The sequence below is a fragment of the Eurypyga helias genome, unplaced genomic scaffold (assembly GCF_000690775.1).
Source record: "Eurypyga helias isolate BGI_N326 unplaced genomic scaffold, ASM69077v1 scaffold25293, whole genome shotgun sequence".
NCBI lineage: Eukaryota > Metazoa > Chordata > Aves > Eurypygiformes > Eurypygidae > Eurypyga > Eurypyga helias.
The window spans coordinates 6,375-31,356 of record NW_010242393.1 but is presented as its reverse complement, the minus strand read 5'-3'; the positions used below and the strand labels follow the sequence as shown (position 1 = coordinate 31,356).

Sequence of the window (24,982 nt, the reverse complement as noted above, 5' to 3'; positions counted from 1 at the left end):
TCAGTCATTGTCATAGATGCAATCTGAAACGGAAATAAAATGCAAAAATATTAGTATTGTATAGTACCTAGACTCAAGGATGAAGTTATTTGGCATAATTCAGTGTAGTCATTGTATTGTTTGAAATGTTCAACATACCATCACCAATATCATCGTAAATCTCTCCATCACTGCAAGTTGAAAAAGAAAAATAATTTAATAATTGAGACAGCAGATATATGTTACTGTTTGCAGGCAGATACAAAATTGTGTAGCAGCATGGTGTAGGCATGTTAACAAGTAATTCATCTGCTAATGAGGAAAGTGAAGCCTTTGTGGTGGCAGAGCAAGAGGGTCAGGTCAAGGGATTTTCAGTGAAGGGTAGAGCTGGATACATTCCTTTCTAAAGAGAAAGGCTTGCTTTATTAAAATATTGTGGGGTTTTTTTAATTAAACTTTTAAGTTTTAGTATTCTAACAAACCCATAGAGATATTTCCATAAAAATTAAATACTTACTGTGTTTTTTTATTTAAACAAAAACCAGAGAAGATGAGCAAAAAAATCAGTATACACCCTTGAAATCCTTATTTGTTTCTGTACTTGGCAATGCCATAATGATTTTTGAAGAGTAGCTTTTTTTATTAGATAATGAATTTACGTAATATCTATAATTGAAACATGCTCCATGAATAAGAATTTTCAAAACATGTCACTTAGATACATGCACAGGCCCATGGAAGCCAATAAGGCTATTTATATATATAAGTTAAATGTGCACATAATTTTTTGCAGGCCTCAATTCTAAAAGTGACATCTGATTTGACATTTAAGGTTCTAACATAAAGCCCATTGAAGGAAATGGAAGGCTTTGTCTGACGAGAGTTTTGGATTAGAACCTAAATTTTGAACTCCATGCAATTATTTGGAGCAACACTAAGCCAAATCTGCTCAATCCCACTAAGACTGAAATAAAAATAAACCTGAAGAAAAGCTGGTCCATTTTAGTTAAACATTTGAAAATGGCATCAATACACTTAATCACATTAATGAGCAGTTCAGTGATAGATTCTAGAACAACTGATTTTTAACTTATGTAATTTTTTGTGGTTTGAACAAGAGTTTATGGTTAAGCAACGAGGAATAGGGCTCTGGAAAATTTTCAGCATAGATATATGTAGCTAATTCTTGAAAAGTCTAAACTCCATAAACATTACTCAATTTGCAGGACTAGAATGACATACTAAAATAATTACATTTCACTTTCCTTTAACAGTTTAGAACAAAATTGGTTATAAATTTTTTTTTATAAGATTGCTTTGTACTTACTTCTGAACTAAGTTGCTTCTCAGAACATAGCCATCTGTAAAATTGAAATATATATGTATTTAAGTTTAATTTAAATATTTGTGTGGTTTCTTCTGTTTCTAGCACTAGTGAAATGCACTTTTTCTCTTTTAGATATTTCAGATGGAAAGACACAATAGACAGATAACAATGTACAATGGATATGCACTCAGGGAAAATTTTGCTATGTCCAATTTTAGTTGGAATTACTCTTATTTGTTTGTTTGGTATAGCATGGTGCCTTAGATAGGGAAACGGGATACTAGAGTAGCTCCAAGACCAGTTAGTTGCCTACTATGCCAGATACTTTACATATTCATAAAATGTCATTTCTCCTGTTCTGTTGCAATAGTTCCCATTGTGTACAAAACTAGTGCCAAAAGGAGAAAATAGTAATATAAAATTTCATCTTATATTTTAGTTTCCTGGTTGTATGAGAGGGGTGTGAAGCTATAGCTATTAACACAAAGTGTAGTACAAACTATACACAGACTGAAGCACAAAAATGAGCCATAATAATAAACACTTCATAATATTTATAATAATAACTAAGAGAAATATGAATAGTTTCCTACAGGGACAAAAATGTATTTCAATATGTATACACCAGTTAATTTTCATTCACTGTAATTGCTTAAAAATTTAACTTTATCACATTGATAAGAACTGTTTACATGGATAATGGAAATACCTTAGACGAGTTACTTGCTAGTGAATTATTTGATTACTCTGTTGCATTATTGATGAAATCAGATAAAACTACACATATTCTTCAATATTTTTAATCTCTTGAAAAAGTTACTTGCTGTCTTTGGTAAAAGATATCTACTGAAATACTTGTCAATTGGTATAACAGAAGTAAAGAGAAAAACATAACAATAGTCACATATTTGTAGGTAAACATTAGTATGTCAGTGCTAAATTAGGACAGTTCTAAAGAAGAAATGTGATTTTGTGTTATAGTTGAAATTACTATGTAAGTTTCCTTTTATTCATTAGGAGGCTTAAACGGTCACATAAAAATTACATTTTTTTACTAATTCATATACAGTTCATAGGTTTTAGAATAAATTTATTAGCTTAGCTTGTAAAGTTCCTTGAATTCTTGGAGCTGGTACTGCTCCATGTACTTAGAGAAACATTGTATAATACAGAAAATATCAGTTTTTTGCTCGTATTTTTGGTGGTTATACTTGAGGTCAGCCTAGCTTAATCCCCAGATTTACTTTTTTATCTTAAGGAATTATTTCCTCCTTCACAATAATTTTTCATTTCTGGTACACAAGACATGAAAGTGTCTTTTCTTAAATGCACAGTAATGTCCAGCTAAAGAATCTCATATTTTGCATTAAGCCTTTATTACATGCAAGTCTTAATTTTATTTTAACTGAAATCACCCTTTTCAAGATCTGTAACTTTTCTAGTATGGGAAACCTTCCCTTGAAATTGGCATCAGACACAATGAGCTAATACTGCTCCCCAAAGCTGCTGAATTATCCATGTCTTAATCTGGCCAATGTTTCGATACATAAAAATGTCCTATGATTCCTATATGGAATACTGGACAAGTTGTCTGAGAAGACTAACACCACAAATAGTCTTGCAAATAGTAATAAGTAAGTAATTCTTAGTTACAGGTTTTCTTCATAAAGAAACATTTACATAATTAATTTTAATTGGACGTATTTATGTCTTAAAATAAGTAGATATCAGATATTGCTGTAAATCTCAAATCTAAATAATTTATTTCCCAGAATATTCTATATATAAGGTAGAATAACTATATGCTCTGTGAAGACCACAATACATTAAAACCACTGCATTTTAAACAAAAACTTCTTTTCTGTGCTACAGCTGAAGGTTGCCTAAAACTTTTCACAGAATCAAGGAACTGTTTAGGTTGGAAAAAGACTTTTAAGATCATCAAAGACAACCATTAACCTACCACTGCCAAATCCACCACTAAAACATGTCCCTGTGTGCCACTTTTACATGTCTTTTAAATCCCTCCAAGGATGGTAACCCAGCCACCTCCGTGGGCAGCCCTTCCAATGCCTGACAACCCTTCTGGTGAATAAATTTTTCCTAATACCCAATCTAAACCTCCGCTGGCACAACTTGAGGCCATTTCTTGTTGCTTGGGAGAAGACCAACCCCCACCTCTCTGCAACCTCCTTTCAGGGAGTTGTAGAGAGCAATAAGGTCTCCGCTGAGCCTCCTCTTCTCCAGGCTCAACACCCCCAGTTTCCTCAGCCACTCCTCATAAGATTTCATGTGATAATATTTTATTTGACACTAATTGCTTTAGCTTTGGTTTAAGATTTATCAGTTATATGAATGAAAAAATAGTTCTATGCATGTAATGTTTGATTGCAGCTTTGTCAGACATAATTTGCTTAATTTGCCTGTATTTATATATTGAGGGACATGAAGATTTGATACTTACATAAATTCTATTACAACTTTTGCTGACTAAAAAATTCAAACTTCAGGTAATCTTTAATATTCAAACAACCCAGTGCTGCAGATTTCAGTCACCTGTGTATTCTCTCAGGATGATTGCATGTCGGTACACATAGGGAAAGCTCTGTCTATTCAGCATATTCTTAGCTTGGTTGTCTTTCCTCAGATTTTATTATCTGGGATAAAGGCATGGAAATTGATTTTTTTTTTTTTAAAGATGTCATCTTTTTAAAATGCTCTTTACACAGAGTCTAGTAATTTCCAGGATCCCTGAAGTATCCTGGGAATCACTTAAAATCATTTGGCTAATCTAATCTTCTCTGTATCTTCTTTAATTTTCTCAAGTGAAATACATGAAAGCAAAATTCCTTCCCTTACAGTCATGGTGTACACAGAGTGCTTGCAAGCCAGATGTGCACGTGACAGTCCTTGTACCACTGCAAAGCCCGATCCAGGTTCTTCTGATGGTCCTTAGCCCCTAAATATGTGGCAAATACAGCTTCTGCTGATTTCGCTCACTTTCAAAATAACTAAGCCAGAATGACACATCCAAAGTTTCTGTTTCTAACACATTTATTCATATTTATGTGGCTTCCACAATAGAGAACAAGGCAGCAGGTTGGCACACTCCATCCTGATTACTTAGCGTCACTGAAAACTATGACACATCGGGCCAGCTGGTCTCTGACTGTGTAAAGGAATCTCGGAGAGGACACAAATTTTCAGGTGCTGAAGTCCATTTATATCCTAACGTTAAAGCAAAATCTGTGAAAGTGAATTGAAGGTTTTTTGTGTGTTTCAAAAGGTACGTGGGTCAGACCAAGGCAGCAGTAGGAAGGAATTTGAGAAGGTAGATGAGAATCAGTTCCTTGTTTCACTTTTGAAATTTCAAATCTTTTCGTAACAATTTAAGTAAGTGGTAGCAGAATATGTTCCTAAGATTATGAGCCCTTTCTTAAAAAGGTAGGAAAACATTTAATATAATTTGTAATTTTGTTAACTGCCAGTAGAGGCATTAAGCTATGGAAGTGCATCGTAAGTTAAAAATCAAATGGAAGCAATAATGTGCAAGAAAGTAACAGAAACATCCTTAATTGTTGATTTTCAGTCTATCTGGCCTCTAAAGGGTAAAATTATGGCTTTAAGATATGAGGAACTAGAGCAAATAACCAAAACTCTCATGCACTTAAATAAAGTAGGATTCAAACTTCACTAATTAATGTGAAAATTGACAGAGATCTGTTCAGAATTTTTTGGGGAGGATAATTTTCTTTCTTTTGCTCTTTTATGCATAGCAAAGCAGTAGCTCCTGTCACTGTTTGAAAGGCTTTGAAGACTTGGGTGAGGAAAACAGCCAACATGAACTACTTTCTACTTTGTTATTAGCTTGATTCAAAAATCACAGCATCGAAAGCAGCTCTTGGGGAAGTGGCTACACTAGTGCTGTCCGTATTTTGAAAAACATGTGTTATGCAATAAATTCTTCCTCACCCTGTAGCCCTGCCTGGAAGAAGGCTATACTCCAGACTGTAACAGTTGAGTACAGAGGGGTAATAATACAGAAGGCAGGTGACTGAATACCCTTCAGAGATTTATGGCATCAGACTCGATTCTACATCCGTCAGAGGTAAAAAGTAAAGGTGAGCGGAAGGATGCTGCTACTTTGAACATAGTCTGTTCCTACACAACGTGAATTTTCATTAGGAGATTTGAAAAGTATCATTAACAGAAGCACGTTAAGAAATTGAAACCAACAGTAGATGGTCCAGACTTCTCCAAAAATGCAAAACCTTCTGCAATGCACACCCTGGCCAAATGTTTCAAAGAAACGCCGAAAGGCCTCATGCAACTACCGAAACAAGCAGGCAGGCCAATGAAGACACAGGCCTTGGATCAGCTAGGGATTGGAGGGAAGGCTCCTAAGCAGTTTGCCCTCCACCCTGTTGAAAAAAACTCCATCTCTGGCAATCTGAAGTAAGAATATTGTTACTGATTTTCCTTTGGCTGCAATCCATGGGCAAGTGCTTCCCAGAGGTGCAGCAAGGATTTTAATGTTAGTAGATGCTGTGGGGTGTCATAGCTATACTCTTTTGGGTGAAGAGAGGGAGACAGAAGCAACAAAAAACAGCTACCAAGCTTAGTTGATGCAAAGCAGGATTTACATAACTTACATTTGGTGTCTCTGGTCTATTGGAGTAGTAATTTTTTAAGGCAAGCCGCACTTAAAACACTGTAATAAAATAACAATAACCTACATCTTGTCAACTACCTGGCAAGGAAAAAGATGAATACTAGGCTCTGCTTTAAATATGACAAGTAAGCGGCTTTTACATGTCATGATTCAATTGTTCTTTGACAATTTGATTTGTACCACTGGTTTTTAATACAACTTACATTTTCCTTCTTCATTCCTGCACAGGACTTTGGTATCATCTGTACTCTCTATAATTTCAAGAGGTTCCCCTGGTTTAACCTGTAAGTCTTTAGATCCCCATCGTCTCTGAGACAAATTCTGGACTGTGGTGGTAGAGTACAGAACTTTAATTTCACCTTCAAACTGCAAAAATAAAATAGAGAGCTGCTGGTTAAAAACCCCTCAACATAAAGCTTATGATCATACATCAATATATTCCCACTTATTAATAAATTTTTGAAAATTAGTCAAATAATTGTTTATGCTATGTGCTTGTGCTTGCCATTTAGGCTTATGCTCAGATCACTGCTTTTACAAGTAGTAATACTTTACCTTTCAAAGGCAAAATAACATATTATTTACAAATTAGGGGATACAGATTAGAGGACAACATACAGATATTTAATCTTTGTATTTTATGTGAACAAAACTTTGAACAAAACTCACTTTGAACTTTTTTCTGAACTCTTTCTCTTCTTTTTCCATCTTTTTAAGGTTTTGTGCATCTTTTTCATCTGATTTACGTTTTCCAAGGCTTGCTGATTTTGATGAACTAAAACAAAAGGTTACAGATAAAAAACAAAATTAGCAACACACCTGAGGTGTTGACAACATTTCTGATACTTTTAGTGAAAATGCATGTGCCTTCATGTGTCTTTAGTATGCTTTTGTTGCTCTACTAAACTAATAAGGATAATACAATACAAATATGATTTAAAAATAAATACAAGGTTGGGGTTGTCTTTCCTGCTTTTCTTTTTTAATGAGTTCTGATGGTAATGTGGCCAGCAGGTCGAGGGAGGGGATTCTCCCCCTGTACTCTGCTCTTGTGAGACCCCACCTGCAGTTCCGTGCCCAGCTGTGGAGCTCCCAACATCAGAAGGACATGGACTGGTTGGAGCGAGTCCAGAGGAGGCCACAAAGATGCTCCGAGGGCTGGAGCACCTCTGCTGTGGGAACAGGCTGAGAGAGTTGGGCTTGTTCAGCCTGGAGAAGAGAAGGCTCCGGGGAGACCTTATAGCACCTTCCAGTGCCTGAAGGGGCTACGAGGAAGCTGGGGGGGACTTTTTACAAGGGCCTGTAGTGACAGGACAAGGGGTAACGGGTTTAAATTGAAAGTGGGGAGGTTTAGATTAGATATCAGGAAGAAGTTCTTCACGGAGAGGGGGGTGAGGCACTGGCACAGGTTGCCCAGAGAAGCTGTGGATGCCCCATCCCTGGAAGTGTTCAAGGCCAGGCTGGATGAGGCTTTGAGCAGCCTGGTCTAGTGGAAGGTGTCCCTGCCCATGGCAGGGGGGGTGGAACTAGATGGGTTTTTAGGTCCCTTCCAACCCCAACCATCCTATGGTTCTATGATTCTATGATTCTAATATATCTATCACATAAGTAAATATGGAAAGTTATTCGAAGTTTCAAGCTGCTACAGCAATGAGAACTTTACATCTACCAAAAATAGTTTAGATAAATGATACCCATCACTTTAGAACTGTGAGACAAGGGGCAATTTTTGTGAAGTCTATGTATCTTTGGGCAATAGGCTGACTAACACATGCTCTACAGTGGGTGCAGCTTTCGTACAGTAGCTGTTAGTCATGTGTCCTCACAGAAGACCTTGCTACACCAGCAAATCTGCATCGCATGACCCATTTCAAGCTCTGTTGTTTTTTCCACAACCCTGACACTATTGGCTTGTGCCAATGAGCACAGAAGGGTTTCATGCCCTAGCTGCCCTTCCTGATGCTGTACCTGGGAGTTTAAAGTCTGATGATTACATTTTGGTCGTTCCTGATCTCAAAAGGGGTTGTGGAAAACAATTTCCCTGTTGATAGATGGATGTGTGTGGGTGAGAACGGATCTAGATTTAGGTCAGGAAGGCCATGTCTTTTCCTTTGGATACAGTTCAGAGAGCTCTCTGTTTTAATGCCTTCAGAATAGATTATTGCAGTGCTATCTGTAGCTCCTCCTGAGTGGAGTTAGTGATAACAGAATGTGAAATGTTGCAGTCATCTTCACAGATGCATCTGTGCTCGTAACACATCTGTGCTCCAGAGATGGCCATAACATCCTGGTCCAGGAATAAAAGTTTTCCAAGTTAAACTTTATACCTCCAGATGTGTTTCATGCTTATAACTCAGGGCACTATCTCCTTTTCTCTTAAAATACTGTGGCAGCTGAGGTCAAGTACTTATAACAATCCCCAAATTCTGATAGGAAGAGGGCTGCACGCAGAGAATCTACAATGAAGTACCTTTAGGCCATGCATTCATTTTGACCTCTTGTCTGTCAGGGATTGAATTTGATGAAATTCAAAGCATGCTTAATTGTTCTATAGTCTAATTATTATTTCAATCTGAAGCGGAGGCAGGGAGCATTCAACTGCTATTGTCAAGGGCAGGGTCAGGAGAACTACAAAACCTTACAACACCAAATAAAGCATACATTGGTAGCAATCTGCCTCTTGTAAATAATGTGGAAATGCTTTATAGTGTAGTACAGATTTCTAATCAGGGGAGTAATTCACATTTGCACTTGCTTGAGTTCAGGCGGTGGAGGAGGGAAGTCTGAGGAATCTACATCATCATAAACATCATTGTCTCCACAATCTGAAACAATAGTGTTTAAAAGAATGGAAAATTATTATGTGATCTTAAGTAGTGAATACATTGTGTTACAGTCTGTTGTCATGTAGCTAAGTTGACAAGACATTATGTCAAGTACTGTAGCTATTTATTGTCTATCATAACTGTGAGTTCTGTTTTGCATGATCTACTGTGCAAAATAAACACCAGCCAATCTTTTCAGAATAAGACTCTATTAATAATAATAGGTATTCACTGATATTTTAATCTTCTTAAGCTGAAGCAAGTTTTAGCACATGTTGGCTAATGCAATAACCTTTAATCTTAATTTTAATTAGTCCATTTCCCACTGTGTTTCTTCAAAGTACATTTTTGGAGTTTGATTTTGATGTACTCTCAGGCACTTCTATAGCACTCTGGTCAATGCAACATTGCTTAGAAGTGGCTACGAATCACACGCATGTTAGTTTTTAGGCCATCTTGCAATGCCAAAACAGTGAAAAGAATTCTTACCCCAAAAATATACTTTGAATCACATCCAGCGTATTTGTCGTGAGGAAGCAATTGTTCAACGTATCAAAACAGTGCCTAGCAGAATCACTAGATAAAAGGTTTAAAACTTAGTTCAGGCAGCATCCTCAAAAACTGTAAGAACTTGCCTTTTATTCCATGGCTGAGCTGATATTTATGAGTATATTTTATCTTACAAAGGCACTGCAAGTGATAAAAATAACAACAAGCATCACTTTCTGCTTTTGAAGTCTTGCATTAAGTGCTTCTTTCAAAGTGTATCTATTCATACTTAATGCCAAATAAAATGAACTAGTGGAAATCTCACACATAGAAAACATCACTTCTTAAAAAATATATTAAATTGTTTTTTAGAGAGCTTGCAATATATATGTATCTTCTTGTCTGAAGCCAAATCAGTCACAATATTTGAAATTTGTTTGCTGGAACTGGGTAAGCAATGGGAAATCCTGTTTCCTTCCTTGGATGTATTTTTGTGGCTAGCATGATACAGAGTAATGTATACAGAAAAAAGGATCAGGAATCAATAGCAGACTGAACAATAGGCTATTAACTACCTTTTCCAAACTGCTTTGTTGAAGAAGACATGCTGGAAAAAGAAAAGGCTCATTAAGTATTTGTATCACATTAGTAGGCTTTGCATCATTTAAATAATTTAAAAAACTTGTGACACAAAGGCTCTAAGTAATCTCCAGAAATTTTGAAGCTCTGTTGACACCGGCAATACTCACGGTCTAAATGTATTTTAACCACTGAATCAAAGTAAACTGGTTTAGAATTGAATGAGAGAAGACGGTAGTAAAACCACCAACTGCCACCTAAGATGGATAGAAGACAATGCTTTAATTTTTCTGTTTGGCATGTTGTTTCTAAAATCTGGATGAATGGGACTAGAATTACCAGTTTATCTCAGCTACAAACAGGTGAGCAAAGTACATTTTAACTGAAGTTACAGTAAACTTAGATCACCAGAGTGGCACAAAGATGACTGATTATTTTGGCGCTCTGAACCAAAAAAAATTTTGGGTATAATCACCAGACAGCAGCAAATGCAGCTTGTTAAGAGAATAATTATACTGTGCAGGCAAAAAGAAAGGAGGTCAGTGTTTTTGCAGAAAAGTATCAGGCTGATCTGCGATTTCATGCGTGATTCACTAGGCTTCTGTGAGAACATGTTAGTAGCATGTGATCAATGCTCAGTTAATGTGCACTGTGATTTCCTGGCAGACTCTTACAATAAATCTCCATTATCTTCTGCCCCATTGACTTTGGTTGTTTTTTCTCGTACACTTTTCTTTTTGTCATCTTTGACCTTTAGCCTCTTCAAGATTCCCCATGACCAGATATCATTCTTATCTTCATCCTGTGATACAGACCTTTGGAGTATGCATGCAATTATCACAATGTAAAAGGCAACATTCTTTTTAAAAGGTCCAGTTTACATTCTCCATTGATGCACATAATCCTCATCCGTGCCAACCATGTATATACCTCAAGATGAGGACACTTACCTAAAAGCTAAACATTAGCAGGCTAAACTAGAAATATGTCTGTTAGGTCATAGGTAGAGATTGAGATATATTTGCAGGTATAGATATTAATCTAGTGGGTTACTGTTTTCATGCTGTTACTCAGCAAGCTAGCATTTCACGGTTTTATTTTCATTTCAGAGCTATTCTGTCTAGTTGGGGATTTGGGGATTTTCATAGTTGCAGCTGCTTTTGCAGACATGCCAAAATTAAATACAGAACAAAACTTCTCCAAAAGACCAAAGAACCCTTTTTTTTTAGTTTCATGGATCCTTCCTGATGTATATCCACTTGCTGATCATCCTAATACTTGCTAAATTATTATGCCTAATTCAAAAATACTAAAAACTGAAATGAAAACACTCAAAGAAGGAAATTATTTAAATGAAATAAAAAACCTACCTAGTTAAAGTGTCTTCATCATCAATCCCATCATAAATTTCTTGATCAGAAGGAGGTGGGAACATCTCTTTAACAGATCAAACAGTGAATTACTGCATTTATATTTAATGCTGCTGAATAGGTTATTCATTACTAGCCTCTTAAGCATGTCAGATGTGTGTGCAGTTTGTGCAATATCCTTGCAGATGGAATCTTTCTGTAAACCAGCACAACCTATTTATTAAACCAGTGATTTAGACTTAGCCCAGTTGGAATTGCCATCCACAGCATTTAAATGTGGCACTGCCAATTACAAGAGCATGAATACTGAGAAAAATGCATTTACACTGTATTTGATGAATTTGTAAATGGCTGATTTGGCCCAGTCATTATGATGACTGATGGCTTTCAAATTTTTGTGTGTGACTTGAGTGATGACTGAAGATGTCAGAGCAACACTCTCAGCACGTGACACCTTGTGTGCACCCACAGAAGACAGAGGCAAGTGCAATGTAAGCTCCCCGTTTTGGTCTCAGTTCTGACCTTTGAGCCCAACCTCCCTCAGTGCTGGGTTAGCTCAGTTTCCATCTCCAATTCTAGCCACTGGTCAGTGTAATCACTGAAATCTGTACTTAGCTGGCAGCAGCTTCACTCAGCACTGCCAGGAGATGCTTCTGCCATGACTAGTATCTAAACTCCAAGCTGAGAAGATCAGCTGTGCTCTTGTGATAAACAGAGAATGCTACATAAATATATGTGCTACCAAAGGGGAAACTGGGTTTGAATGTGTGTTCTTGACAGTGTGAAGCTGCTGCAGTCATACTGGTTAGGACTCCAGAGTGTTGCTGAAACTGAAGTTTCCCTTAACTCTGTCAGCAAAATGCAGCTTTAATTGGTAGCATTGCTGGCTATTTCAGAATTGGATTTCTCCTGCAAAAACCTCTTGGTTATATTAATAGTTTTATCAGGTATGTCTGTGCTGGCTTGTGGGATGAATTACCTTTACACCAAAATATAAAAGTTTTGTAATTTTCTGGCATGCTTCTGATTCACAGTGTCTGAAGACAAAACTTCTGTCTCACCCAAGTTCTCATGGGCTGAAAGAAAGTTAATTTGGCCACTATACTTCCTTGTCTCTTGTCCATTAACTAACATTTAACATGCTTATGGATAATTACTGTGTTATTTAGAAGCTGCAGAGGTCTATATTGGAAGGCAAGCAGTACACAGAAACAACAAACACCCCCCACCCAACCAGTTATATGTAGAACTTACTTCCAGCTCCACTTTGTTCACCACTCGGACTGGAAAAGCAAACAAGAGATATTTTAGAGAAAAACATTCATCTTTTGGAGAAAGAAAACACCATGATCACCCACCAATTTTGCAGTTATTAGTTCTAAACCTTTTGGCTTTTTCATTTGTCTCCGTTGCCAGCTGAGCACCACAAAGTCTGCACTGGAAGCTCAGGAACATGTTTGTGTGTTCTATGTGGGCAACAAATGTGCTAGGTTTTTTTTTTCTCTCTCTCTGTTTTTCACCACACACACCAGTATCTTACAGTCAATTAGTAGTTGCATTCTCGTTAATGCTGAGGAAAATATGTCATCTAATTCTCAAGTGAATTAGCTCTTAGATGAGGAGAGATTAACTTCTAGTAGATTCAGGTAAAGCAAGAAAAAATACTTTTCCTTAGAAAAGAATATATTAAAATATATTTATGTCTTTAGTTAATGCAAAAAAAAAAAAAAGGACAGTATTTCATAAGTAAAGCTGTGAATCAGATTTGCATAAATCAATGCAGATATTTCAACCAATGAAGGTGCACATTTTCATATGAGCAGAACATTTGATCCAAATTGTTAGTATGTATTAGCAACTGTTAGCAATTTCCAATAAAGTGAAATTTTCAAGGAGATGCAAATTGATATCTACAGCTATAACAATTTACTATATTTAGAATATATTTTATGTTCCTCTCTATACCTTTCAAGTACTTAGGATCATAGGATAATTCATGTTGGAAAGGATATCAGGACATCATGTAGTCAAATTTGATGGGAATAAAAATATAATCTGACCGAACACTAGAGAGTGCATCCACAACCTCTAGATTCATCTCTTATGAAGGGATTTTCTTGAGATTAAATGGTAAACAAATGAATTTATTGCTCAACTAGCTTTCATTGGATGATGCTTTAAACCTCTAACTGCATGCTTCTAACATATCAAGGATTCCATGTTAGCTCAGTGTTCTAACAGTAATTGAAAAAAACCTGAGATGTTAACAGTAGCTGAGATTATTTCCAGGTCAGAGCCTTACTTAAACATATGCATCAAAACAAGATATTTGTTAAACTGCTGTGCCAAGGAATACATCAGTCTTAGTCACTTATTAATTTTGGAATATTAACAATACTACTGAAAATGAGATAATACTATTTGGTCAGGAGGCTTTTTTTTGTATGGCATTCTTACAGTGGTTTCAAAACATGTTGATGTATGTGAGACCTTCCAACAATTCATGCTCATGAACTGAACAGAATGCTATTAATCACTAGAGAAGATAAAAATGTCAAAATACAGCTTAAAGGATTTAATGAATCTGAGCCATTCATTCATCCTTCCAAGTTCCTTACACTGTTATTTTAGTATGCAACGGTGTAAGTATTCTCTTTTGCTTTTGAATTCAACACATTTTCTAAATTCCTTGAGTTGGGGTGGTTAATTGTAATGCTTCCCATAGTGAAACGGATTGGCCAAAGATAATTCTGCAATGAATTACCTAATGCTGAGATTGCCTAAAACCTAGAACAGCCAAAGCAACTCTTCTGGCTAGGTTACGATGCCATGAGACCAATGTGCAGGGGGGAAAATGATGGTGAGTAACCTGGAAAAATACCAGATACAAAACTATATTGGTTGCTTAGAGAATGCCATCCTGAAGGCAAATATTTCCAAATGCTGTTTCTGGAGCTCGTGGGAATGTTCTGGAAGCCGAGAATGAGCTGCACCCAGCAGCCAGCCAGCTGTGTTCCCTTTATTCCAGCCAGGCCTCTAAGTTATGGCGCTGGGAAGCAGCAAAACAGGTTAACAGCTGTGTTTCATGATGACTGTCCTACACACTGAAATCCTCTACACCCATATGCAAATCTCTTATTGAATCCCAGGGTATGTGTTTCTGCACATCAGGATACATAATGGAGCATGAGCACTAGTTTGTTGCATCACATGACAGAAGCAGATTTTATGTGAGGGCAGGTAGCAGAAGTACCACTGTCATGCTGGGTCCTGTGACAGCCTTGACACTTGTCACAAGATCAGTAGGATATTTTCCTTCCAGCAAGTTTGATATGCTGCTGGAGGTGGCAGTTCTCTAGCTGCAGATCTGTTTGACTTGGAAAACGTGGCACACTGAAGTAGGGAGTCTGCAATGTAGCACTACACTGCAAATGCCTGTGAGACTGTGCCATGGAGGAGAAGCTTCTGGTGAAGTCAAAAAAGTATAGCTCATACCCATCTCATGGGATTTTATAGGCCTTATTTTCAGGAGTAAACACATTAGCCACACACTCTTCTGAAGGGCTATCCTAGTCATGTTTCCAGAAGTCCCTTCTCTTCAAAAGAAAGAGGTAGGAAGACGAATAGTCTGACAGCAGTAAGAGTGATCAGGAGTTCCACAGTGCTGTGTTTCCATTGCTTTTAGAGTCATTTGTTCTTGCGTGTTAGAAAAGGCAGCATGTGACTTCAAAAGACAACCAGAAAAGAAAGGGAGGCAGAGAATTGCAATTCCTGCAGGTGATTTGTAATCCTGCATGTTTTGCATTTTGTTTTCTTCTGGACTGCAATGCAGTACATGCTAATCCTCTTCCAAAAGTATGGATTCCTCCTGAGTATGAGTGTTTAAAGATGATGGACTTTATAACCCATTCTTGGTCCTCTGACGACTTCAGTGTGAACAGCTGTTACATGCTTCCTAATAAAAATGGCTGTGCTTTTGTGGCAAAAGTCTGCTTTGTTGTTGTAAAACTTCCCCTGTCTAGGCTGACTGGGGGGAATCATTGGTTCCTTTTCATGTGTTCCTTATACATACCTGCTAATACTGTCCTGCTCTCCAACATCATCGTACACCTCTTGGTCACTCTCTGGATGTTTTGCAGCAGCTCTGGTAGATTGTTGTTGCTTTCTTCTTAAAGAATCATAATCAATCTCCACCATGGTTGTTTTAATGTACCCATCTAAATGAATGAAACCATGTAATTAGGCAGAGAGATAGTTTTACAGCTCATGATAAAGGGATGAGTTTGACAGAAAGTTCAGAATCAGATTGAATTGTTTTGTATGATCTTTGAAAAATTTAAAGAAGCATCTCATTCCAAGCAGTCTCAGTCTCTATCTGTCTACACAGATACAAACCTCAGGCCTGGCTCAGATCTCCCCCCAAACCCTCCTCATCTGATGTCAAGTTAACTTTGCTTTTATTTGCGTCTCAGCTACAACAGAAGAACTTCCTGTGCCAGACTCCAGGAATCACAGGACAAGTTCCCTTTCCCAACTTGCCTTGGGACCACTGCAGTCTTGTGGCATATTTTAGGGCAGCCCATGACATAAATATTCTGACAGATCGTTAAAAGGAAGAGACACTTTGCATTCATTTTGCTTCAGGTTGGTAGACACTCTGCAGCTGCATTGCTGCCCTCCTGTCCCGGGATCTTCACTAAAGAGATCTGGTTATACCCCTGGGTGCAATGGCTCAGCAGAAACTTGCAGCAGAGCAGTTGGCCTGAGATTGGGAGCTCTGTCTCTGCCGAGGGGAATTTTAGACAGACTGTACAGAGGAGAGCATGAATGGGTTTTCTCGAAGGTGAAAAATGCTTGTGCATTTCTTGAAAATGGAAAAACCCCCACTTTGCTGCTTCTGACTGAACACAGTTGTTAGTGTGCTTCCCCCCACATCTGTAACACATTGATTTTTTTCTTTTGTTTAAATGATCAGAACTGATTTTACTCTGCTGTTTGGTCTTCTTCACAGACCTTTTATGGCCTGTGAACATTGAAGACATTTGTATTGGTGAAACAAACAGCTCTACCATTGACATTTGCCAGTGAGAAGCCTTGTACAGCTTGAAGTTTTGCTGAGGGAAGAATTGCTTTAAATTAATTAATTGACCACACATGTTCAAGAAAATACCCTTCTCTGAGCACTCACCAAGATTTGTTTTCGTATGTACAATATGATCCATGCAAAAGACTGACTTAGAAAACTTGAATGTATCACAGAATAGATGATATCGGAACTTATCTCTTGAGATCATCTTGGCCAATCCCTCTGCCCAAGAAGTATCCACCAGAGCAGGTTGCCCAGGACCGCGTCCCATCAGGTTTTGAAGATCTCCATGGATGGAGACCACCACCTCTTTGAGCAACCTCTTCCCTTGCTTGGTCACCCTCACAGTATAAAACTGTTTCCTGTGTTCAGACAGAATTTCATGTGCTTCAGTCTGTGCCTCTTGCACTGTCACTGGTTACCACTGGAAAGAGCCCTGCTCCATCTTCTTTACACCCTCCCATCAGATGTTTATGAACATTTATAAGATCCCTCCTGAGCCTTCCCTTCACCAGGCTGAACAGTCCCAGCTCCCTCAGCCTCTCTTCGTATGAGACATGCTCCAGTTCCTTAATGTCTTTTTACATTCAGTACTAAAAAGTGCTCAGCTGGTATTGTCCAGTTCTGCATGTGTAAACTGTTTTACTGAACTTACTGTAATTTTAGCCTCCTTAAAAAACAAGCTAGAGCTTTTAATAATTTTCATTGTTTTTATGGGTCAGTCTTTTAATGTCTGCTATAAATCAGGACCCAGATCATCAACTCCTTATCATATTCTTAGATCCACTGATGGTATTTATACAAGTAGAGAAACATCTGGGATTTCAGACAAAATAAAATCTAGAAACCAATTTGAAACTTTCCATAGGAATAGGAACAAGACAAACACTTTAAACAGGACCTTATATTCTCTGCTTCTATTTTAGGAACACCCATGTTATCTTTAATACAAAGACATGAAAAAAGCAATCTTTGTTTCTTGCACGGAGCCAAGTTCTGATGCTATCTGAAGGCTGATGTGGAATCACCCCTCAATAGGTCCATGAAGATCTTAACATATTGTTCCTAACTTATTCTTGTATCTGAAGATGTTACATGATGTTGTACAGTAACTTCCTACTAGGAACTGAGCCTCACATGCCAGCTAAGGACAGGAGGGCGAGTTGTGGTAGTTATTTACTTTGGTGGCCAGTGACTCAGCCTTGGTAAGGCTACTCCTTGGTGTAATGCTCACATTTGCTGTCATACAGTGAAAACATTCAGGATCACTGTGGAGAAACAGAACTCACAACATCCTTTTATCCTGCCCAGCCACTTTCCCTCTGGGTTGTCTGTGAGGCGAATGATTTCAATCTCATCCCCCTGTTTGATGGTCAGCTCATTCTTCCCTCCCTTGTGGTCAACACAAGCTCGTGCCTGATGAAGGACTTGGATGGGTCCCGTTAACTGCAGAGAAGAAGCAACAAAAGAAATCACAGATGTGGAAAAATTGAGTTCTTTCCCAAACATTCAGACAAAAGAGAAAATAACTGTAATGGTTATTATTCATTTCACTGACATTTAAAACCATCTAGGCAAATAAACAGAAAGGCACCACTCCTGTCCCCAGCTACCCAGTTTAAATTAATGGTCAGGAATAAAAAGAGAGAGCAATAGCATCACAGTAGAGCAGCTGAAGGAGGGATGGGCAGAGTCACAGAAATCCAATGACCAAGCCCAGTAGGTTGACAGAACAGGCATGTTAATTTCAGCGGGCAGCTCCATGTAATTCCAGCAGAACTACTCCTATGAGTAAATGTTAACATAAATAAATCTACCACATAATGTTCTGTGTTTACAATTCTACTCTATAAATGACTGTACAAATACTGACAGATGATCACACTATTTATTTGAATTCAGAATTCTCGTTGGGAGATCTTTAGTATATGTTACGGAGAAATCACATTGGATTTCAGTATCTGTGGCTTTAAGACATATGTGATCTTGCAGAAGCGTGTGGCTGTTGGCAATTATAGTCTAGCTCAGGAATATCCTGAGTAGGTGGGGAAGAAAATAGGGATTGAAATATATTGGTTTGCATTTAAGAATAATAACGTAGTTTCATGGCCACAAGACATCATTCTGCAGTCTGAAAGCATTCAGTGCACTAATGCCTACAACTCACAGTAGCGGTCTGAAAAAGAGACTTCGGGCCTGACAAGCACCAGACAACCCGCTATTATTCATTATTAGTATTTTCCTTTAATACTTGCTCCCCAGCTCATGTCAGTCTCTCCACAGACCAAGCAGACCAAGCCCATGATGTGAGAGAATCACCACAGCTTTATTGTGTACAGAGCATAATAGGAAGAAAACCAGCGCTGCCCACTGTGTACAATGACACTGAGGGAAGCACAGTGGAGCATTGTGAGCAGGCATTAGCTAACACAACATGACTGGCAGATTTGTAAACTGTGGTAGCATGCTGACCACCAGCTATATAAAAACAGTATAAACCGGAAAGAACTAGATCATCATTTAGCCCCTAGGCTTTGACAGTGCCTCTAGCTCCCCTGCATGTGCCCTATTCCCTTCCTCCCCATTTAGGCTGGAAGTCCCTTCAGAACAAGGCAAGGGCAATGTTCTGTAAAGTTGAAATCTCTTAAGGGATGGATACTGTTGTATCTGACTCCAATGAAGCAAGAAACACTAAATATATGGGATACAATTCCCACTTGTGCTAAGGACTTTTGATGCTATTCTAGTGACATAAAAGCTTTTTAAACAGAAACATGAAAGTAATTTTTTTTTAAAGTATTTTTTACACAGAACAAGAGAAGGAAATTTATTGAAAACTGTATAAGCACTGGAAAACTCTCTGCCCTTAGCACAGAACCTGAAGTCAAGCATAGGCCAAACATAGCAGGGTAGCTGAAATCTTTCTTCACAATTTATCCACGTGCTTGAACTACCTACCATAACAAAGAGCTTTGTAGCCAACTGAAAAGCGTATTTTGAATTCCAGAATGCTAAATAAGGCTTCTTACATGTCTTTGGCCAGATTACAAAACGAAAAGCTTACTTTGAATTTCTTCCTTATTTCCTGTTCTTTCTTTTCTTTTTCCTTTTGTTCTTTCTTCTCTTGGTCCATTCTTCTCTTTTCGTCCTTGTCCCGCTTCTTCTCTTTTCCCCTTGGTGTTCTGAAAGTGCATTGCCAGGACTGAATGCAGCAGTGAAGCAAATCTCACTAGACCTTTCTTGCCCAAGATTAACAAAGAACTAATTGTATTGGAAGAAGACTTCTCCCAGTGAAATCAGAGCCACAATTTCTAGAGCCTGGTGTGGCTGCAAGAGATGGAGTAAGCAGTCCTTTTTCTTATATTACACATATAATTCAAAGTGGCTTTTCTCAAGAGGGTAGTATGCCAGAAAAGGTTATTTGGAGGTAAGAGGCTGGCTGTACACATGCATGTCCAAACATCTCTGAGCTAATTTTTGCAAGAAGTTTGGAAACTGGTAGCAGCCTAGGTGTTGTGGTATTCTGTAACTGTCCAGTATTTGCCCAGACCATCAGTGATTGACGCAGCCTAGAAGCCTGAGCTACCACTGGACTGTCGTTTTAAACCTAATTGCAACCTATTCCAGCAGTTTACACAAGTGACAGTCAATCTTCTGCCCCATAAATGTGTCTGTCTATGCTTTACAAACCCTGTGGAACTGACTGAGTGAGGCTTCCTCCTCTTCCTTTTTTGGTACTTTTGCTAAACTGATATGCTTGAATTATATTAAAAAAAGAAAAAAAAAAAGACTGAATGAGGATCACTTGCTTTGGTTCTATAGTTTTAAAATTATCTATTTTCAAAGTGAATTCAACAATAAATTCTTTCTGAAAGTCATTCTACATCTGAAACAGGATATTCTTCTGTAGGAACTTTAGACTGTTGCTTACTACAAGGGAATTAGAGCTTTTCTTTGTCTATCATCATACAGTAAGTCCCATACATTTGGACTTTAGCAGGGCAAGAGACTCCTCGAAGTGAAGAGCTAAATAGCAGAAGAATGAGCAGAGCTTCTGGCTCTGTAGTGACGCTATGGGACTCAGGCCATGAAAAATCTCAGTTCAGCCTCTCATGGGAGTTCTAAGCACATTTAGGAGCAATAAAAGTACCTAAGCAATACCTAGGAGTATTAGTACCTAGGAGCAATAAAAAAACCCTGCAACAAAAGATCTATCTGTGACCATAGTACCTAGGGACTGAACTCATTCTTCCTTCTAGGCTGTAATTCCAAACGGTGATTCGGACATGTTCTTTAGATCAGAAATCAGACTTGTGTTATCTCAATCAGGGTAAACACACGATTTTATTGTAGAAGTTCTTCCAGCCCGAAGCACAGCAGATCTGGGTAGGAAAGAATGTGTGAACAACCTGACTTTCTCTAGGTGAAATGGGTGAACATAGCAGTGTCTGTCAGGAACTGCAGTAGAATCACACATTTGTGCCAGCTGAAGTGTCTTCGTTAGCAAGCTTTTAGTAATAAATATAAAACATGTTATATAGTTTAAAGTTACTACCTGATATCATTTATGTCTTCATACATCTCTCCATCACTTTCTTGGCCCTATAAAAAATATTCAGTTTTCAGTGGCCTAGATACTTTTGGAAAGATATGATGAAAATGGACCTCCTATGTGAGATTCATACAAACTGTATTAAAACTTTTACAGCAAAATGTAAATACAAATTAATTTACTCTTCCCAAATCAAGTTGCTACATTACTGAAAGTCACTACTCCACTCTTCTTTTTTTTTTCCCTGACTTTGTTTTCACAATACCACAACTATAAAGTCCCGGATTATTTTACAATCACATTAGCACATTGCTTAATACAAAGTGGATGTTTGAATTTCAGTGTTAGTTCTGGAAAGCCTTTATCTGTGTTGATGATTGTGCTGCCATGATATTAACTACTGCCAGGGTTAGTAGAAGTTAAACTGAAATGTCAGAGATCTAAATGGGACTCAGATTAGCGTCTCAGAGACAGTCCTAATACAGCCAGGTACTTAAAGACACCAATAAAAAACCTGTGCTTAACTGAAACGAGTGGTTTATTACTGAACAGAACAGGGCCCTTACTTCTGGAAAATTTCAGTGAAATTAAAAGTCAGTGGAAATAGAAGGGATGGTTTTGGTTTTTTTTAAATTATTTTTTGGTGCCTAGCCAGCTTTGATAATTAGTTCCAGTTTGCTCTGCTTACCCAGTTTTATTTTTGTCCTTCACAATAAGTATGTGCTTGTACAATTTACTGTCAATACACCATATTCATTCTGCAATTAATTTTCTAATGCACCAAAGGAGTTTTGTTAAATTTGCAAGTTCGTGCTAAAAAGGATAGGTTTATCATGGAGAACAACACTTACCCCCTCTGTAGTTCCGCGACCTATTTGACAAAAAAAACAAAAAAGTGTATTTATTTTTTTCAGTACAGAAAACAATTCATTGTAGTGTTAACTATTTACAAACTGCTAATACCAGTGATATTAACTAGAAATATGTGCAGCTTCCGGGCTTTTAATGAGGGTATGAATGCAATAATCAGAGTTTTTCCAGGTTGCTTCTGTAGTACATTGTGAACTAGAAATATCTACAAGATAGCATATTTCACCATGTATTTCTAAAAGTGGAAAATTCCTTTTAAAGATTTTTTATTGACACTGATGAACTTACTCATGCTATTTTTTTTACAAAAATACCTATTTCTACCAGAAAGTCATTGTTAAAAAAAACCCTAATAAATCCAAACAGACCTGCTTGAACCAGTCCAAAAGCTGAGTAAGGAGGCCAAGGGCTCTTCTGCTAAACCAGCTTCTACCCTGGTCTGCAGGAGATGAAACTCTCTGAATCTCCTGCTTCCTCCTTACTCTGCAGGTATTTAGGTAAGAAGAGCCTGGGCTCAGTCTCAGCTCCACGGCACACATGGGATGGCTAGCACACTAAACGATGCACACTGTGCCTGGCACAGGCCGAGTCCTCCCGGGGAGAGATCAGGAGGCAGATTGAAATTCTTTGTGTCACAGTCTGCTTCTCTGGTTGCTCCTGGTACAACACAGCGGATCGCTGCCTCTTACTGCAGGCAGGCCAGAAAGCGACATTAAAAGCACAGTCAACAACTTTTTTAAAATCAAATATAAAACAATGCCTGCTCCACCAGAGCACGCAACTTCAGGTCTGAAAAAGCAGCATTCATTTTTGGTTCAGATTTGAAAATATGGTAATTTATGGTCCTAGCAAATATCTGACCAAAAAAAAGGCAGGTACAGGGGATATTTAAAGCAGTTCCTGAGAGTCTGTCATATTAATTATAGAATGGTTAGTGGTATGAGACAACCATTTTCACCCATAAAACTGCAGAACCAACATAATTAGACACGGGTCACTCATAAATACAATATGCTTTTGCTTATCTGATAAATACATTATGCTTACAACTTTATATAGCTGCCATTACTTTAAATGTATGCATCTTACCCTGTGAAACAAATTCAATGTCATCATAGTTTTCTTCATTGTCTGGACTTCTGTAAATATGAAAAAGTAGACATGTGAAACCTATGAAGATGGCATTGTGATTGCATTTTCATTCACCATTCGGGTGCTTTTTTCAGCTATTTTACACAATGGCTTAACAGTCCTGTATTCTGCTTAAGTACCCACGAGATTCCCCTAATTGTTCTACCTGATTGCAACTCATTTTTTCACATGGGGACACCTTAATCCTGAGTATAAAAGGACAAAACGAGCCAAAGGCACTCAGATACCATGGAGATGAGTGTGGTATGAAAAATATAATAGGCAGATGGGCTGACTGAATGGAAAGAATCTGTTGGGCCTTTTAACCACCTCCACAGGTGCAGGCTTCTTACAGAATGCACAAGCACAACGCCAGACTTTTGCTCGATGTTAAATATATCTCCAAGATGTGCTCCTTGACATTGTGGGGCTTAAAGTCAACACAAGGGACAAGAGAAACAGTGGTATAAGACTGCCAGGTAAAAGGTCTCTGATGTTGTTAGATTTAAAAGTGCTGTCAAAGTGAGAGAAGCAAAAAATTGAGAATGTAACTAATAATAACATCAGGGACTTTAAAATTTGTGATACATTGTAATAGTTGAAAGAAAACTAAGGCTGACCATCATCATCAAGGAAGTGCAAACAAAGAAAGGATTTGAAAGCAGAATGTCATGTTTTAAAATTGGCTCGATGGAGAAAGCACCGAGACGGGGTGAAAAAAATGTGTCTGCGCCCAAGCACATATTTTCAGCAGAGGGAAGAGTCCAGAGGGCACGCAGGAAAGGGAGAGTAGAAAGACAATCTCGAGGTGAATTTCACGGGTCCTTGAAGGCAAAGAGGACACACTTGGCTCCCAAGGATTTGGCAAGGAGGGTATCCAGGAGGGTACCCAGGAGGGCTCCGGCCGCTATATGGGGAGGCAATGGCAGCTTCCCAGGCGTGCTGCCGGCAGGGATGGTGGGACGTTTCCCACAGCCCGGAGCACAGCAGCACTAGGCTCATGCTGTCACACCATCCCTACCAGAACACAGTGTGGGTGTTGACACACTCCTCTCTAATGCCTAATACGTTCTCCCTGTCTGCCTTTTGCTGCTATTTGCCGTAACTGCTGGCCAGGGAGCGGCTCATTCAGGCTCAGCTTGTTTCCCATCAGTTTTGACGCTAGACTGCAGTGGTTTGAACCCCTCGTCACTGTGAAGTTCCCCTTCCGCGTGCAGCTCTTGGAAGAAGGGTGAAGCAGCCCCACATGGAACAGAGGCTTCTTGGTGTTATCACAACAGGCCACAGCGCGGCTCCTGGTGGTTTCACAAGCAGCGCCGAGCTCTCTACCTCTGGCTTGCACAGCTGCTTCCTGGCGTATCCACCAGTAGACCTGGCCCTCTTCCCCCAGAAAAATGCAGGGGAAAGCTTCATTTACCTATATAAATGATTTTCTACCAGTGTATGAACTCTTTAAACCCTTCTGGAATTAAACACCCAGCGGGGTGTCTGTTCCCTCCCCCCTTTCCTTTACCAACAGGGCAGAAAAAACTGTTGCTATAGATAAGACAATTTCAGGAAACAGCAGTATAGATGGAGGGTTCAAACTAAGAAAAACGAATTCCAAACAGGCCAGGGGAAAGGGTAGGACAAGGAAAGTAGAATGGGACCTCACTCTCCTGGAAACTAGCCTTAATGTGCTCTTGCATGAGCAAAGTATTAGGCAGAAAAAGGTGAGAAAATAAAGACCTTGGGGTCTATGTTCACTTACATTGTTTCAGAGCTGAGCTTGATGTTTCTGGGAGGCAGGCTGGGAGCTGCTGGGGTCGTCAGGGATGGATGAGAGGCTGGTGGAGGAGGTGGCATCGGCATTGGAGAGTGTGATGGAGGTACTGGTGTGGAGAGTACTGCTGTGGAAGGTGGTATCTGTTTCAAACCTTCATTTTTAGGGCCTGAAAAAAAGCAGAACAGGCCAAATTTATCATGCAAACAGCTGAGGAAGGAACTTTACTGTTTACATGGAGTATTAGGATAAAATATCAGTACTGCACACACCCCAGAGCAAATATATTTTCTTGAACCTACTTCTTAGATATATTTGCTGCCTTATCTTACCAGAGTAG

General features: G+C 38.6%; 1 protein-coding gene across 1 annotated transcript; it reads right to left on the bottom strand.

The window, feature by feature from the left end:
• On the bottom strand, positions 1–24,811 carry FYB (FYN binding protein; the record flags this gene model as incomplete). The annotated part of the gene is made up of 17 exons (XM_010149069.1): positions 1–23; positions 139–170; positions 1,307–1,340; positions 6,182–6,344; positions 6,648–6,753; positions 8,734–8,803; positions 9,868–9,899; positions 10,546–10,686; positions 11,242–11,308; positions 12,496–12,524; positions 15,314–15,458; positions 17,617–17,773; positions 19,392–19,509; positions 20,883–20,929; positions 21,102–21,110; positions 22,819–22,888; positions 24,631–24,811. Coding segments are annotated over 17 exons (1,424 nt in total), but the record flags the coding sequence as incomplete, so codon positions are not given.
• Between the last annotated feature and the right edge of the window lie 171 nt (positions 24,812–24,982).